Source organism: Ostrea edulis, chromosome 7, assembly GCF_947568905.1.
Source record: "Ostrea edulis chromosome 7, xbOstEdul1.1, whole genome shotgun sequence".
In the NCBI taxonomy this organism is placed as follows: Eukaryota; Metazoa; Mollusca; class Bivalvia; order Ostreida; family Ostreidae; genus Ostrea; species Ostrea edulis.
In genome coordinates, this window is record NC_079170.1 from 69,824,942 (window position 1) to 69,843,617 (window position 18,676).

At 34.3% G+C, this 18,676-nt stretch overlaps 1 protein-coding gene across 1 annotated transcript; it reads right to left on the reverse strand.

Moving 5' to 3' along the window:
- Positions 1-3,870: 3,870 nt before the first annotated feature.
- LOC125656184 (calcium and integrin-binding protein 1-like) lies at positions 3,871-17,572 on the reverse strand. Its single transcript, XM_048886780.2, has 8 exons — positions 17,448-17,572; positions 13,133-13,220; positions 11,677-11,711; positions 10,307-10,409; positions 8,830-8,977; positions 7,340-7,449; positions 4,886-4,974; positions 3,871-4,403 (listed from the first exon to the last, which is right to left on the reverse strand). The coding sequence occupies exons 2-8, from the start codon at positions 13,181-13,183 to the stop codon at positions 4,382-4,384; spliced, it is 558 nt and encodes a 185-aa protein (XP_048742737.1). The 5' UTR covers positions 13,184-13,220; positions 17,448-17,572; the 3' UTR covers positions 3,871-4,381.
- Between the last annotated feature and the right edge of the window lie 1,104 nt (positions 17,573-18,676).

Below are 18,676 nucleotides of genomic sequence, written 5' to 3' on the forward strand. Positions count from 1 at the left end.
CTTTAAATAATGTTATTTTCAATTACTTCATTTTATGCTAATTCGGCGCTCAATAGATCTTATATATCTATGCCATTTTGCTTTATTACATTCTGCGTTGAACTCGACGCAAATTGTAGTAATGCAAAATGTAATAATTGAGAGTTTATCATATGCGTAGTTATCAAACACATAGAATTTTTTTTTAATTTAAACATATTTTATTGAGAAGCTCAACAGGATTGGGCAACAGGCATAGCCTATGTAGGCCCTCTTCCAAATACAAAGGTCAAGTACAAAGTACTTAGAATCAAGGGGAGGGGACAAGAGTGTCTGTCCCCCACTTTTGATAACAATATCCAATTTTTTCCCCTAATGTTTTCCGCCACATTCAACAATTTTTCAGTTATCTGGTGGCACCCAGTTTTTGTTGGTGGAAGAGAGAAACCAGATACAAGGTACCTGGGAAGAGACCACCGACCTTCCGAAAGTAAACTGGAAAACTTTCTCACTTACCGGCGCGAGCGGGTTTCGAACCCGCGCCGACAGAAGTGAGAGGCCGTTATTTTGTAATGCAAGTAAAAAATATATTGGGTGAAACCCCCCCCCCCCCCTCCCAAACTTGACCCCAGCTTGAAAGTTCTGATATAATAGTAGAAGACACACACCACCACCAATTAAGAAAATGAAGATATTATGAGGCACTCATAGTAGAGGACTCTAACCACCCCATCCCACCCCCAACGATGGAAGAAAATGAAGTGTAGGGGGGAATGATTGAGGCAGTCAAAGTAAAAGACTCTTTTAACCCTTCACCCCCACGTTAGGACCTTGAACATCGGATAAAACATTTTGGTTTGTTTGAGTTTTTGTTTTATTTTATTGCTGTTTTCGTTCATCTTTTTTAATTATTATTTTGAATGGCAAGAAATTTTGAAGAATCCAACTTTCCATTTTTTTCATCCGTTGTACCCCCCACCCCACCCCACCCCACCCCCATGAAAAATGACGATACATGTCTGATTATTACATGTACATTTTACTTTTCAACACATGCATGCATACTAATTATATGGTGTAGAATTGCACCCTTTACCAAGTTTTCCTTCATTTACACAGTGTAAGGAATAGTAAACCAAAATCACAAAACAAAATGCATAAAGGCCAAGATAGTTTTAAGCGTAGGAACTTCATTCACGAATACATAAATACATGTATTCAGAAAAATCGCATGCATGCATTGCAGGACTATAGCATGTGTGTTTTAACGTTTCTGTAACATGCCATAATGATTATTTTCATTTCACAGATCTGGCGCAATGGATATATTCTGAAAATAGACATACCGCTGTACGTCGAAATTTCATATCCAAATGTATTTGATAAGATGTTAGTATTCATAAATCAGTAAAATTCGTGTTGAGGTTTTATTTGATATGATACAGTGTCAATCTACTGTAATGCATTAGTAGGATATGTAAAAGGCAAGAGTACATGTATAAACATTTTCTAGTATCGATATCTATATGATCACTAAAAAACATCATATAATTTGTATCCGGATTCATATGCCGATTTAGATATCAATAAAAACAAAGCTGCATAGTTTGGGGGAGGAGGTTCTAATGCCTCTGATGAAATTAAAAGAAGGAACCTCACATTTGCATTCAAACTAGGTGTACTTCAAAATTAATTCATTTCTGCTCTGACTGAAGGCATGATTCTAAATTCGGGAACGAATCTTGCATACAAAATAATTAATAGGGGGACACATAAATTCGAGCTCCTTTGGAATTTAATGAAATGCAGATATGTTCCTTTCTTTCAACACGAATTGATGTGTTGTTTCAGGCACGTATACAGGGGGTTGGGGTGGGCAGGGAGGCTGGGCTGGTCTGCTCTCCCCACTTTTTTGACAATTTACTTTTTCCCGTTATTCTAATATACAAAGTCGGTATTTTCTACATGCAGTTTAAACTGGTATATATATATATATATATATATATATATATATATATATATTAAATTTGTAATGAATTCAATTATAAGCATCAACTCCGTAAGTTTTTAATATATTGTCAATAACAAATTTTTAAATAGCTGGAATTTTTGAATGATTGTAAGCTTACCATTATATCACTGATCAATTTTCTTTCCTTCTGTGAAATGATATTGTACATCGAAGTAGGACAGTCTCTCTCTCTCTCTCTCTCTCTCTCTCTCTCTCTCCTGTTCAATCAATGAATATGGACATACAGAGTCCGTAAATAATTATGTGGTTCCCAATGAAACAATAAAACTATATTTTCGTTTATACATTTCCTTTTATATGTGTCTTTGTGTAATCAACTGTTTATTATGGATTGCAAATGTAATACCCGCATTTTTAAACAGATGTATATTTTCGATCATTATTCCCTTATTTGTATATCCAAATTTGTATAAGATCATCGATAAATTTTGAATTGAGCACGGAATATATCCAACCAGATGCTCAGTGTATATGATTAGATTCCCGATTTCTATAAACTGCAAAACCTCGACCAGACAAGCATTCAATAAAGGAAAAATTTTCGACTCTGACATCTGCCCTGATTGAAGACACCCTATTTGGCACGGGTGAAGTGTGTCGCAGTCTGTATAATGGAATGACAACGTGTTGTAAAGTTCTAACGAGATACAAATGGAGTTTATCATTTTGTTTCGTGGATTTATCAGAATAAAGAGAATCTAATATTTTCGGTAAGTGCACATCTCCGATACCTGTTGAATAGACGTCCGTATTTGATACGGTGTTTTTTGTGGCGAATATGCCATGTGCATTACATATTATGCATATGGCATGGACCTGTATTTTGCAAGAATTGATATAAATAATATATTTTATGCTCTTTGCTTATTCCATTCTATCAGTATGTAATTGGGAAATGATTTCTCCGCATTTATTTCATAAGAAACTGCAAATACTTGCTTGCACTTGCAAGTATGCAAAAAAAGCTCTCTTTTTTTTGCATTTTTTTCTAAATTATCTAAACTTTCGGAATGTTGCATTGGTATACAATAAATATTTTGTGATTTTGAGCAAAGTATAATGTTTTAAAATGTGATTTTATTTGTTTCGCATTTCCCTATATATTACTATCGGAGGTGTGCACTGGTCGAGTCCACCTACAAAAATCACTCAGGTGTGACAATCCTATTTGGGGTATATACGGGTAGAGTAAATTAGGCTACCTGAAAGAAATATGGCGGATAAGATGAAAAAGGTGTACGTATTTATTAATTCATGTCAGCTTTAAAGTAAAACCCCACACATTCATCTACGGTCAAAAGCGGCATGCGTAGGTCGAAATTTGTGCCGCATACATAAATAAGGAATTTGTGCCGCATTTAAATACTGAATTGTGCTGCATATTTGCGTGAATTCTTTCTTTAAACACTGAATTTTCTGTGATATTATCTATTGAACATCATTTCATGTTGGCATGTCCCTGGACCCCGGCAAACTTCTCAACACAACACAATACAACAGGCTATCAAACGGACAACACTTCCCGGGAGTTCCATGCCAAAAGTGTAGGACCCTAAACATTTCAAAGGTATAGTCACACAAAAATGTAATGGAAAATAGATTTAACATTATAATCTTATGATAACAAAATTGTAAAAAAAAAAAAAAAAAAAAAAAAAAAAAAAAACCGAAAAAAAAAAAACGAAAAAAAAAAAGAAAAAAGAAATTGAATAAATACGGATATAACACTGGAATCATGCTAAGAAAATCGAAAGTTTTTATAATACTGTTAGGTCGATTTTCGCCAGATAGCTACACGTTTTGCATCCGATACAACTACGTGTAATATATGCCTTATTGACTTAACACTCACAAGCACGTTTGTATCAAATGGATTTTTATTATCACAGACATATCAACACATTGCGAAATTAGCAAATTACAAGCTATAATCACAGGGAAAAAAGATAAAAAGCTTATTTAACATAATGGGGCATGCAAGTATAACATAACATATATATATATATATATATATATATATATATATATATATAAAAGGTTATATAACCTAATCAAATTCGCTTGCTACTATCTTCATATCTTTCACATAGATAATCCATATGGTTTGTAAAATCGTAATAATAACAAGAAATATATAACTAGCCACGCATCAATATTTTTGTTTGTAGCACGATTGTAACACGTGTCTTAAAACAATATGCCTCTATTGAATGATCACCTGTATAACGTGTTTTGGACAGGTAAGTGGGCGACATCAATATCATCAAAATGTACATAATTCATTATCCTTTGGGTTAAACCTCACGGTACAGTCAAGTTTTCAATTCACCACATGTAAACACCCCTTCTCTTGTTTTGATACAGCCATGTTTACAAACGTATTCTGAAACTCCTGTAAAAACAAACAACATATCTGGTGATAAAAATTGGTACCGTATAAGGTTTACAATACACCATGATTCTGAAACTCTTGTAGAAAAGCATATACACCATCATCTAGTGAATCTACATTCTAAATACTGTCCACTAGTGAATCTACATTCTAAATGCTGTCTAGATGCTGTCCTCTAGTGAATCTACATTCTAAATGCTGTCCTCTAGTGAATCTACATTCTAAATGTTGTCATCTAGTAAATCTACATTCTAAATGTTGTCCTCTAGTGAATCTACATTCTAAATGTTGTCATCTAGTGAATCTACATTCTAAATGTTGTCCTCGGTATCATTTTTAGTACTTGAGCTGGTGTATGGTGTGGTATTGATTGGGTAATGGAAGTACAAAACACACATGTTGATCAGTAAGAATATTTCATAAAACAATGTTTTCTGTGAAAACGCTGCAGTGATCATGTTATAGATATTCAGGATACATACGTCATAAATTCAGGGTTTTTAGTGGCCACGTGCTCAAACTCGGCAAATGACAATGCGTCATCATTGTCCAGGTCTGCTTCATCCATAATCTGAAGAATAAATTGATAAATTGATATTCAAAACAACATTGCTACTTCATTTCAAACACGAATGTTCTTTTTAAACGTTTCTTACACATAGATAAATAAAACTTCAGCAGTTCTGCCTAAATGCAAGTCAACAAATATATAAATTTATACTGACTCAGGACGAGACAAAACTATAATACAGAACCAATTCACGGAAACACGACAGGATCTGAATTTTTATGATGTGGGTAATTTTGTGACGTTTGACTTTAAACTGACAATTTGATGTCATACTTCGTTTGTAATACATTAATCATACAGGACCATTCACGCTCTAGTTACTTTGTACGGAAAGCAAGTGGCGCTAATATTTCCCAAAGCAAAAATTGCCAAACCTTCTGGATAGTCACGATTTCAAATCACAAAAGACGTTATTTGTAAGAGTTGCACATGGGAATGAATAATGGAAATGTGGTTGACAGTACTATTTAGTTTTTAGTTTCCTTCGAATCATAGCATAGCTTCCATCTCACATCAGATCATAATTCTTATCTATATATATATACATGTATATATAAGCACTAAAGTTCCAACAACACCCGATACCTCAAAGTGTCGGATCCACAACATGGATACAAGGTCAAATACGAAAAATTATACAAAGCACTAAAATGACCAACGACAAGAACAACCAGATTGTCAAATTTTCGGGACGACCCGTCCCTTCTTTAGGACAAACGAAAGATATATATATATAGATAGATAGATAGATAGATAGATAGATACATGTAGATAAATAGATAGATAGATACATGTAGATAGATAGATAGATAGATAGATAGATAGATAGATACATTTAGATAGATAGATACATACATTTAGATAGATAGATAGATAGATAGATAGAGAGAGAGATAGATAGATGTAGATAGATAGATAGATAGATAAATATATAGAGATGGACTCCTTTACCTGTAACTTTAGGTAGGATAGGAACTTAAGGTTTCCTCAGGGGGAAATATTTTGTATTGCTTATAGGAGTTGTGAGATTGATCACTGTTCCTTATCTTCACCTTTTATTCAAAGATTATAATTATTCACACTGGTAGTGGACGACAATTAACTATGAATCAGAAGAGGAAGACTCTTTGATGTCTTTTATTTCAAGTTCACAGGGATATATCGAATCGACCAATGAATGAAAATTTAATTGTTAATAAATAATAACATCGTCGATATATCTTAATGTCGCAGTGAAGGCCACAGCTAGAGATTTTTTCTTCTCAAGGAGAAATTTTTGAATAAATTCTGCTTCAAAAGAATATAAAAACAGGTCATCTAACAACGAAGCACAATTCGTGTCCATGAGAATTCCAACAGACTGTTGGAAGACCTGATCAATAAAGACTACGAAGATATTGTCATAGAGGAACTCCAGCATATATTCAATTTCAACTTCAGAGTACTTGTGCGTGGAATCAGAGTGGGGTTTAGCAAAATATTTTTCTTATTGACTGATCTTTAGATATGAATATTTCCGTTTTCCATTTTTGTTGAAGAAGCCATTGTCTGTGATGTTAAAAAGGCTAGTCTTTAATTCATTGCTAGGAATGGTCGTGCAACGTGTAGAGAAGTTATACGGTTTGATGTCGTTGATTTGAGAAAAGCTTTGCGATCTCAAGTTTACTAAAATCTTCTTTAGAAATTTTTAGAATCCACATTTGATTTACACCACTTATGACATACATAGTGAAGTTTGAAGTTTCTCCTTCACAGTTGTTAATATGTTCGTGACGAGTAAAGATAGGGGCTTGGTAGAACACTTACTGGATTCATCAATGTGCCGTTGCTTGTAAGGGTTCATATGCAAATCAAGAATTCAGTATAGGTACGGTACTTCATAGTCATCCGACTCATTGACTGTGATATTAAATGTGTTTAAAACTGAAGCATGCTTTTAAAGAATTTTATCATTTGAAAGGGCAGTTGGATTATATGTATGATTACCAAAAAAGGAATTAATGCCAAGTTCTTCTAAAATACAGTTGTAATAGTGAGCCTTACAAGCAAGGACAATGTTGTTACAGGCTTTTTCAGCTGGAACCATGTAACTTATCCAATTATATTATCTCTTCTGAACACAGAAAGATAAATGGTACGTATTTTTGATTTGATGTTTCTAATGCGGGATTTTAGTAATATGGTGATGGTAATAAATGGTTACAATGAAATCGGTGAACAAATAGTGTTCAAAATTTAAAGCTATATTTTGGTCATTAAGTTTTCAATGATTATGGATATCCTTGAGACCTCTTGTATAATTGTCTTTGTTTATTAAAAATAGCTACACCAGACACACGAGTCGTTGAAGAGCTGTCGTACTTACAGAGTCAATTAGTTGCTCCATGTCAGACTCGCCAAGTTTCTGATCACCTGTCAGTCTGTCTATTACTTTGTGTAAATCACCACGACCAATCATGTCATCTTCATCAAAATCTGCAAAGTCAAATATCACAAGTGAACTTGATCTCTTTCAAATGGCAGTCAGTCACATCCGGGAAAAATTACACTAAATCCTAATCGTTCAATATGGGGAAATGCAACTGAATAAATTGAACGTGTAGAATTGTGACCTGTCGTGCAAGGAATGGGGAATAACACATGTCTATTTGCGAATGTAGAAGAGAAATACGATATTAATTTCCGATAATTATATTATCAGCTATCACGAAAAAGTGAAGATCAAGAACACTGTTCAATCTGTAAATAATCATAAAAAATATAGAATTCAGTGCAGATGTATTTAAAATGCCCTCCGCGTGTTACAGTGTATAAATAAATATTAAAGTTGATGCCTCCCGATATAAAACTCTGCTTTACTCCATCTACACGGAAGGTGAAGATAACGAACGGTGATCAATCTCACAACTCCTATAAGCAATACAAAATAGAGAGTTGGGCAAACGCGGAGCCCTGGACACACCAGATGTGAGATAAAGTATCTAGGAGGAGTAAGCATCCCCTGTCGACCGGCCACAACCGCCGTGAACCCAATATCTTGATCAGGAAAACGGAGTCATCCGTAGTAAAATCAGTGTGTTAAGAACGGCTTAACAATCGGTATGAAACACATCAGACAGCACTAAACCCAATGATAGGTTGTATTGGCAAAATATATTGTTATAACGACCATAAAATTTGCGAAATGCTGACTTTAAACGAAACTGTTTAAACCCTTGTACCATCAACTTGTTTGTCAGTAGCTTGCCTCAATTTACAACCTGACCATGCGCAGAACAAGGTCCTGCGTATCAAATCAGTTGAGAGATATAAACACCTTGTGTAGGTGATAATGGTATATTGCTACATTAATATGGGGATTTGATGATGGAGAAGCTGAAATCATCCAGTTTATAATAAAGGTGAGTTGTTAGTTTGTCATTAATATCTACTTTCAATGAAATATTTAAATATTAAGCAGAGGTGGACGACTCTGTGATGTCTTTTATTTCAAATTCACCGGGATATACCGAATCGAGATATGAATGAAAGTTAATAGATAAAACGTTGTCGATATATCTAAATGTTGAATTGAAGGCCACAGCAAGAGAGTTTTTCTTCTCACATAGACGTTTTTGAATAAATTCTGCTTCTGCTTCATATCCTGCTTTCGTTTATATTTGTTCTTTTTTGTTCATTCTCTGGTAGATCGATCCAGCTGTCCGTGTTTGCCTAACTCTCTATTTTGTATTCCTTATAGCAGTTTGATCAATATTTGTTATCGTCACCTTTCACATAACTGATTATTTTGTATTATGTTCACATAAACGCAATAAAAGTGTGAGGTAATCAAGTAGACATACAGGTATAGCATACCATAAATTCTGAAGGCGTACTCTGTTTTGATTGACAGGGGGGCGTTGTCGCTGAATACTGACATCATATCCAGGAAGTCCTCAAAAGACATTTTTGTATCATCAGACGACGAAAACACTTTCACGATGCGGTCTTGAAACGGGTTAACCTACCAAAAAGACACCTAAATGATTAATTTAAAAAAAACACCACACGATTCCATTCTTCTAACAAAACAAAGTAATACTACAAAATTAATGCACATTTTCGCTCGTTACATAATTATTGTCGTAGAAAATGGCGATGGAGTAAGTGTGTTTCTGCTGGAGTTACCTTGTGAGCTTTTCGCTTATCAGAGCCATTGACTGAAGCAATTTTTTTTTTTTCATATTATGTTTTTTCATTGAATCTGTCATCTTTGCTGTCAAGATTTAACATTTTTGCGGACAATTATCAAACATTCAAGCAAACTGATTACAAAGTGGGTAAAAATCATTCAAGTTTCTAGTGAAAAATTCCCTTAAAGATTTCTATATTAATAGCTTCAGGAAAGATGGAGATAACGAACTGTGTGTGATCAATCTTATAACTCCTATTAGCAATAAAAAATAGTACAATGTCACTGAAAGGCATATATCAGTTTGTTGTTTTAACAATCGTCAGAACACGATTTACGTTAGTAGTGCGGTTCTTGTTAACAATTACAACTGATATTTTGAAATGAAATTAAGCGAGATATTAAGTCCTCGCTGTGTGTAATTTGTACATTTATAATATCTATAAACTTGATAGCTTTATATCTGTACATTCAGAATATATAGAAAGAACTAAATTCCAAAGTCTAATTCGCGGAGGCTACAGATTATTCAGGAGGAATGTCTCAGGAATTTGATATGAATGAAAGTGAAAACTTTCAAATAGTAAAAATATGCAGGTTTAGTAGAAAGTAATCCGAAAGAAACTAAAAACTCTGCTGGACTCAACCCTATTTACAGATTAGCATTCGACACATAAAATTGATTGAGCTACACAGCTGGGTAATTAAATATAAAACTGATATCTAAATATTACTGATAATTACATTTTTAGCCATATTCTACAAACATTACTGATAATTATATTTTAGTCATATTCTACAAACATTAATGATAATCATATTTTTAGTCACATTCTACAAACATTACTGATAATTACATTTTTAGCCATATTCTACAAACATTACTGATAATCATATGTTTAGTCATATTCTACAAACATTGATGATAATCATATTTTTAGTCACATTCTAAAAGGAAGTAAGATATTTATGACAATGTAGTATACCATCCTAAATCAAGTAATCAACATGGATATGTTTGTATGAGCTGCTTTAAGCAGCTTTTATTGAAATGTTGGCAAATTCACACTGGAAATTGTCATTCAGTTTTGTCTTCGAATCATTTACAATACGAAAAATCATTTCAGTCTTTGTGAATATCATGTTACGCAAGCTACTTACACTGAGTTCCGGTAGACTGAAGAGATCATCATGGGATAGCTTTGTTTGTTTCGTCACTTCCTTACCATTGTTTGCCGCCAAGCTCTCGAATCTTCTAAAAACGCTGGGGAAAATGCATATATTTAATGACAAATAACTGAGAAAGGGAATATGGTGATATGTCATAACATCAAAGATGAAGATAATGAACAGTAGTCAATCTCATAACTCCTATAAGCAATCCAAAATAGATAGTTGGGCAAACATGGAACCCTGGACATACCAGAGGTGGGATCAGGTGCCTAGGAGGAGAAAGCATACCCTCTCGACCGGTCACACCCACCGTGAGCCCTATTTCTTGATCAGGTAAACGGAGTTATGCGGTTTCGATTTTCTATCCCGGTACTGTGCAAAACCTATGACGTTACGTAATGATGGGTTCCTTGTTAGCGGTGAAAGTAATGGCAACTAGTTGTTGTTGTTTTTCGTCGAAAAAATCTCTCAATGGCATAAGAACATTTATTTTGTACAAAAAAGAAACTAGAGAAACCTAATAAAACTAGATAACCGCTTTTAATGTAAAGAAATCTTTAAGGAAGAATTATTGTCTTGCAAGACAGTAATTATTCAATAGCCAAATTACACAGTCATGTGCTTGCTTTGGGGTTTAAAGGTGTTTGAAATAATTAAATACTGGTGTTATTGCTGAAACATATAATATAGAGCAATCTTCATTGAATTCAATTTTTGGTGACACAATGACAGCTGAAATTTAATACCAATCGTGAACTGTATGATGAATTTAAAGATGTAAGTGATGTGAATTTTCAGGGCATTGACATGGTCTAATAGTACCCAAATTTCTAGATTCTCTGAATGGTGTGTTTGTTCATGTTGATGGAATTACAGGTTTTCTAACCGTGTGTATTTATCGATGAAAATGCGGGTCAAATACATGGTGGTTTTATATTCAAATTAAAAGTAGATTTTATATGACAGATGTGGATATTTTAGATATAAACTTTCTGATGAATCTCTAGACAGGTAAATGATATAATTTCTGGATAAGTAAATGATATACTTTCTGATGAATTTCTGGATAAGTAAATGATATACTTTCTGATGAATTTCTGGATAAGTAAATGATATACTTTCTGATGAATTTCTGGATAAGTAAATGATATACTTTCTGATGAATTTTTGGATAAGTAAATGATATACTTTCTGATGAATTTCTGGATAAGTAAATGATATACTTTCTGATGAATTTTTGGATAAGTAAATCATATACTTTCTGGATAAGTAAATGATATACTTTCTGGATAAGTAAATGATATACTTTCTGGATAAGTAAATGATATACTAATATGCTAATGGAATAATGTACTTACTGGTGAATTTCTTTTTTTGTAAAATACGTCAGTTCCTGAAATAAAGAAATATATTAACTTAGAATCCAAGATTTAATGATAGACTTTCTGATGAATTTCTGGACAGGTTAATGATAAAGTTTCTGATGAATTTCTAGACAGGTAAATGATAAACGTTCTCATGTTAATCATAACATCGGACGCTGCAGGGGTTTTACTAAAATACGAGGAATCTCAAATAATTGTTTTGATGCTGCATGTTCATAGAATTGTTATATATCCGTAAATAGGTATATTTTGTGCAAGTCTCTTATCACATACTCTGCGAATATACTCTTTCATCTTCGCAGTTTCTCCAAACATGCACATTGAAACTTGAATATATGTTTTGTTTTCAATGGTGACGTCTACAGAATATAGTTTACGACCTATATTATATGACTTATCCCCGCCCCACCCCCATGGAAAAGATTATCACGTATTACATTGTACATGTAAGTCATATATTGCAGTAGTTTTTATACATGTCCCATATTTTACTGATATTTCACTAAGTTGTAGATGTCATCATTACCGGTGAGGGGATGCAAAACTTAGGCATATTAAGGAGACCCTCTTTACAGAAGTCTTTACATAGTTTTACACACACTCAATGTGAAACCCAACTCTTTTCACCTAGAGTTTTATAATGTTTATTCTAATTTTGAAGAAAGTAATGCGGACCATTTTGCTTCTAAGTGGACGTGTTGTTTTTTTTTTTTTTTAGTCCAAGTAGTCTGTAAAACGGCGTTAAACCTCATATAATCAAATAATCAATCAATCTTGGTTGCGGAGATAATTCCTGCATAACCTAGCGTGTACTTTCAGTAGTAGGTAACCTTGGCTGATTATAGCTAAATTAAATCTAACAATTGTACTGGACTTGGTTACTGGTAAATAAATGATGCCGACACACTGGATGACAGTTTGTGAATTATAAAATTTGCATTGTTTTCTAAACGTTCGCTGGGGTATAGTGTCCTCATAAACTTCTCAAGGACGACTCTCGTGGATTGATCGAAGACATAAAAAGTAGTTAATACTACGAAACTGTGCAATAATTCATATTGCATATTTATACCAAGTATGTTTCATTATGGTGATCAGATACTGCACTAAAAATGTCTAGTCCTAAATTAGTACCTCATTGATTGTTAGGATGCTAAACTTTCAAAGCATATATCACATAAAGGTACAATTCTTTATAGAACAACAATTTCACCCCGTCTATTTATATTTCATATCTTCCGATGGCTTCTAGTGGCATAAATATCTTCATTTAAATTTTGTTTGTACGTTCTGTTAGAGAATAAAGACGTCACTAACGCCATGTCTAGTGTTTGTATCTATATGTTATATTATCATACTAAAACAAAATAAGTCCCATCTCCACGGAAGTTTTAAAGAGGTTAAAGGTTAGAAGCAGGGAAATGCCAACCTGATAATCGCTCAGCTCTTGTTGCGTGAAAATACTGGATCCGCCGCCCATCCTTCTTCAGCCACGTGTCACATCAGCAACAGAAAACCTGTGGTATAAAACCAGAGAGCAATAAACACGTGTTATAATGTTTATTTCCTCCGTGTAATTGAATGGCCAAACAATTAGATTTCTCATCTTTTTCAATAAAATCTTATTTTAAGTCTTCGTGCCCTGAAAGCTCAGCATCTTGGATGCAAAAGGTGTCTGCGGTGCATCCCCCGTCATTATTTTAGGAAAGCGCTTATCGTCTCTTACGATTAGTCCTATGCTTGACAAGAATTCAATATTATAAATTTTGAAGAAAAAAATCTTAGTTGCCCTTCTCAATCAAAATAAGACATAGTCAGATACATGTGAATGATTAGGACCAGAATACATGTATAGCGAAAATTATCACGACTTGCTCATAAACTGTATATAAAAAAATGTTTTGAAGTCAAGTGTCGGGAGTGGGAGTTACAGGGAAAACTACTCAACACTACAACCTCCACCCCACCCCCAACCCCCCAATCAAACACACATACAACATGAACCACTGAACAAACATAGCAGGTTCTTTCTTACCCATCACAGAACCAAGTCACGGACCATCAACAAAACAGCGAATCATTAAATTGAAGAACTTCTTAATGGTTGAACGCGAGAGTCTTTAAAAAGTGTCAGTACTTTGATTTGATATGTTAAATAATATGCAAGTATTTGAGCCAAATCTCGGTCTGCTGAACAAGGTGTATGAGTTATAAGAATAAACTGTATATAAACTGTATATTTTTTATATACAGTATCACAGTTACTAGACTGTTTAGTATGACCGCCAATAGTACTTACACACGAAAGATTAGGTAGTTTTGTATACATAGGGGGTTATTTCAAATCATTACAGTCAATATGTGAACATTTATCATAACACCCAGTGCCAAGTTTAAAAAAAAAAAAATCAAATTTCACCCTTGACATACAAAGGTGGCATGCCTATACTTGAAGTATTTGGTCTCTGTAAGGAATATATGTTTAATGTAGCATTCAGTTAGTCCCAGGTCCGTGACCATACATTGAGAATAGGGTAAGTCACAAATCAGATTTTTTTTTTTGTACATGTGTACCCCTGTTTTCTCAAAATCACACAAACACTTTATTGATGTATTAAATCAATTTAAAAGCATCCACTCAACACGATATTTATGGACTCATGCATGTCAATATTATATGGATTAGATAAATCTGAGGCTTAGGTATACTCTCACTTTAGGCTACCGGACTGTCAGTGGCGAGTACTGAATAATATATGAAGGCTAGACCAGCAAATGTCAATAAATCTATTAAATACGTTTCTAATCTTAAGTACATGTGTTTTCGTTATCATATGGCAGTATAATTCATTTATAATTTATGGACATAGATTTATTATTTTCTCTTGACGAAAGAAAGGAAGATTTTCAGCGCAGTTCCAGGAACGTCATAACTGAATGGGAATTTTATTCCTCAGATTTCATGATTTGGATTTCTTGCTTTGTAGTAGTTTTATAGTTTTTTTTTTCTTTTATTGAAGTTTTCTTTAGAGCCCTCTTCATGTCTGTGATGATAAACATTTATTGTGTCACTTTCTACTGTCATTCCGGATTTACTGCTACCGTCGCTCAGTCTCTCTGTGTACATTACGTTGTGTACTCTGTCTGTCATTTTTATTTGCGTGCAATGTGAAATGATAAAATCCACACAGCAAAGCGTTAATGCATGGTAAACATGCTTTAAATTTCGACACATCGCGGTCAGCTATGTTGAAACAGCCGGATAATAAACGTTGTCTGTTTGTTAAGCGTCAGTAACACAGAACTTAAATGTTCAGGCCTGAATTTCTCGAAATAAACTGTTGTCGAAACTTTGACTTAAGTCTGAGATTTTACTCCAATTTTGAATGCTCAAATCAAGGAAAACTCAAGCTTAAGTTTGGGATTTTTTCGAGAAATTTAACCCAATACATGCACTATCTGTGTTCGTTTGAGGGGAACGAGGTTCAGCTGTAAATTATTGAATTGTTTTGTTAATGTACAGAATTATTAAAATAGCATTAAGGTGGCTCACTACACCCAGAAATGGGTTCTCGTTGATTTAATCATTACAGATATGATGATATACAATAAGTAGTTATATCAAAAAGGCAAATAATATACAAAGGATAAGAACATGGTTTTCAAAAAAAAAAAATTATTACAACACATATGTATAAAAGACTCGGCCGGGGGGGGGGGGGGGGTGAACTCTCGATCTGTGGTGCACCAGCCCAATGCTTTGACCACTGAGCTACGATGACAGACAAACAAGTTGATCAATACAAATAATATCACAAAACATTTCAATCGCCATCTTATGAGGTGGCGTCATACAGAGTATAAGCTTTAGTGTACTGAGCTACCCTAAGTAACCCCGCTGTGTTATTATCAGAACATGACATTGATTGATATTGTATAGGTTCATTATTTGTGGTGCTACTTTGAATTCCATGAAACACAATGTGTCTTGGCATCAAAATGTGAAAATAGATTAAGTTGCTTGTTGAGTATCTCATAAAATCGTTACACTCAGATGCAAATTAAGATATTGTTTGATACAAATATAGGTAGAGTAACAAACGTTATAATCCATATGATATTGGCGGACGAAATTAAGACATTGTTTGATACAGACATGGGCAGGGTAACAAACGCGGGGATTCACATGATATCGACAGACGAAGTGGACCAGAATTAACAACGATTCGCTGTTTGGTTGTTACGTGTTCCCAATTGAGATTTTTTTCTCAGAAGGGGGCGTCGTACGCTGTAGGAAAAGTATTCATTAAATTCGACCTTTTATGTTCAAATGCCGTAGCCGTGAGATATTTTTTTTCATGCCGCCGCCTGCCGTGACTGTTTCAAAATTAAAATCTGAATATACCCTTGACGTTCGTTTCGAATTCTGGGCACTTGGCAAAAGAACCGTACTACCTATTTTAAATCGCTCCTTATAATATGTTGTCACTGGGTTGGCTATCGAACTCGTTGCCTTCCAGATGCGAAACGAACATGTAACTACGTGGTCCAGTTACAGCACGTGATCGAGATCATCTCAGTGATTGGATAAATGAAACGAAGTAATCATGGCAAACAAAAAATGATCATTTTAGAGTGACTACATAACGGAAAATATAAGTGAAAGAAAACCGGAACAGTAGGTCTAGGGTTGAGGAATTAGAGATGCACAAGAGATATCGTTCTGTTTGACGTTGATATATTAAAAAGGCAGAGAGCGAGTTCCCTCTTCCCAATCTATCCATCTATTTCCCAATTTTGTAACGCCAAATCATTTCATTGAACCGCCGCGGTGTGGTAGAGGTAGAGCATTCACCCCGCATGCAGAAGGTCGGGGTTCGAATCCCGGCCGCGACAGACCTAAGTCGTTAAAACCGGTAGTGACAGTTCCATCGCCAAACGCTCGGCATCAGGTGTGAATGTCACGGGTCTTCGGAGATGACCCTAAAACGGATGTCCCGTGCCACAGTAGGTAGGCCTAAATTTGAAGCCCTTCACCGGTCTTGGTGACGTGTCCATATAAAGGAAAATTCTCGAGAGAGAGTTAAACAAGATACAACCAATCAATCAATTAATCAATCAACCAATCAATCAATCAACCAATCAATCAATTATCATTAACTCTTTAGCTGATTTCTAAGATGGATAAATGGTTAGGTGATTATACGGTTAATTGATGGCTGCCGTGTTAGAAGGCCCGTTATAGGGTTATATAGTGCGAATACATTTACTAAATAGTCTTTATATATATATATATATATATATATATATATATATATATATATATATATATATATATATAGGAATCTCCCTATCGGAGTAAAATTTAGAAACGAGACTCTAAACACTCATCTAATAATTTGACCGTGTTACCGGTCTTCTTCAGTTGTGTTTTGGAAACCAAAATTGAGAAGAAAAATACGCTACTGGCATATTGCGCGTCGAATGTTTTAAACACAATGGTCTGTTTTTCGTGATCAATCGTGGTTTTTAATTTTTAAAACACGACTAAAGAAGACCTGTAAGACGGTCCAAATATTTCAATAAAGTGTTTTGAATAATATATATATATATATGGTTGGTGTTTATCACCATCAGTTTTTCCATATACAATGCAATAGGCGTAAGATTCGTGATCAAAGATTTATATATTTCAATAAAGCGATCAGAAATCATATTCTTTTTTCATTGAACATTTTACTTACCAGGTTGCCCAGAATACCTCGGTGTGCGGTCATGCCCACGCCGCGCGTCAGTGATTATCTGCGTGCATTCTATCGCATCTTTAAAGGGCCAGATTGATCACGTAAGCCGACCATTGTGTTTTAAACATTCGATCCCGACACAGAGCCGGGTAGTGTCAATGTCGGGAGGTTTAAACCTATAAAGATCGTTTTATTTATTTTAGAATAACGAGATCTATGAGAACGGGTTATATAACTGCATAGATAAGGTTGTGTGGGGGGTTTTTTTATATATAAAATGGGATATTTTTCCATCGAAATAATAATGGACGGTATTTTATGCATGTTTCAGTATCCATTGATTAAGAAATTAATGTGAGCTTGTTGTCTGTATTTTCCTCTCTCGATAAAATTCATTTAATCGTTTCCACAAATATTTATCTATGATCTTTAATTTTGTAGGAAGGGTATTAAAATATCTCGCATATCTATATGTTAATTGTGTAATTCTTATTATCAGTTGTCACACATTAAGAATTAAAAAAATAATCCTGGGAGATATTTGAATTTTAATCGTTTTCACAAATATTTAAATCTTGAGATCATAGGAATAGAATTAAAGTAGCTCACAAATGTATGTATTAATTGTGTGCATCTTATTATTGTTACACAAAATAAAACATGGTTCTGGGGAATCTGGTGTTCTCTTGGTAATGAAAAGAGCATTAGTTTACATGTATACCCTGTGAAGCAAGGAAGGGGGTAGGGTCGAAATTAGATTGTGTTGTTCTTGCTAACATTGCATAACTTTTGTTTGGTTTTTTCTTCCTCGAAGCACAGCATGTCACCGTGGCGTGTTTCTCGTCTCCATGTTAATTTCCAAGACACACAAGAGAAATCTGATATAGATACAAAGTGGAGGATATGTACAAGGATATTCAATTTGAAGTTTAAAATTTACCTCATTTAATTTTTTAATTTGCAGTTTTAATAGTAGAAAGTAATAAGAGGAGAATAAAAACCCCACGGGACTCAGCAGATAAGCAGTGAACACGTTTACCTACTGAGCTACCCAGCTAGGAAATTCGATGTTTTAGGAATATATACGCACTGGTGACATTTTAGTGTACATATACAGTGTACATTTTAGTGTACATAACATTTACTGTGTACATTTTAGTGTACAGTTTAGAGTACATATACAGTCTAGATTGACAGTGTACATTTACAATGTGCATTTTAGTGTACAT

Excerpts from the sequence above, each read along its gene's own strand:
- LOC125656184 (XM_048886780.2), bottom strand. The coding sequence starts at position 13,183 with ATGGGCGGCGGATCCAGTATTTTCACGCAACAAGAGCTGAGCGATTAT. Across the intron at positions 8,978-10,306 it reads TCAGTCTACCGGAACTCAGT|GTTAACCCGTTTCAAGACCG; the intron begins GTAAGTAGCTTG and ends TCTTTTTGGTAG. Across the intron at positions 4,975-7,339 it reads TGGAGCAACTAATTGACTCT|ATTATGGATGAAGCAGACCT; the intron begins GTAAGTACGACA and ends TTTATTCTTCAG.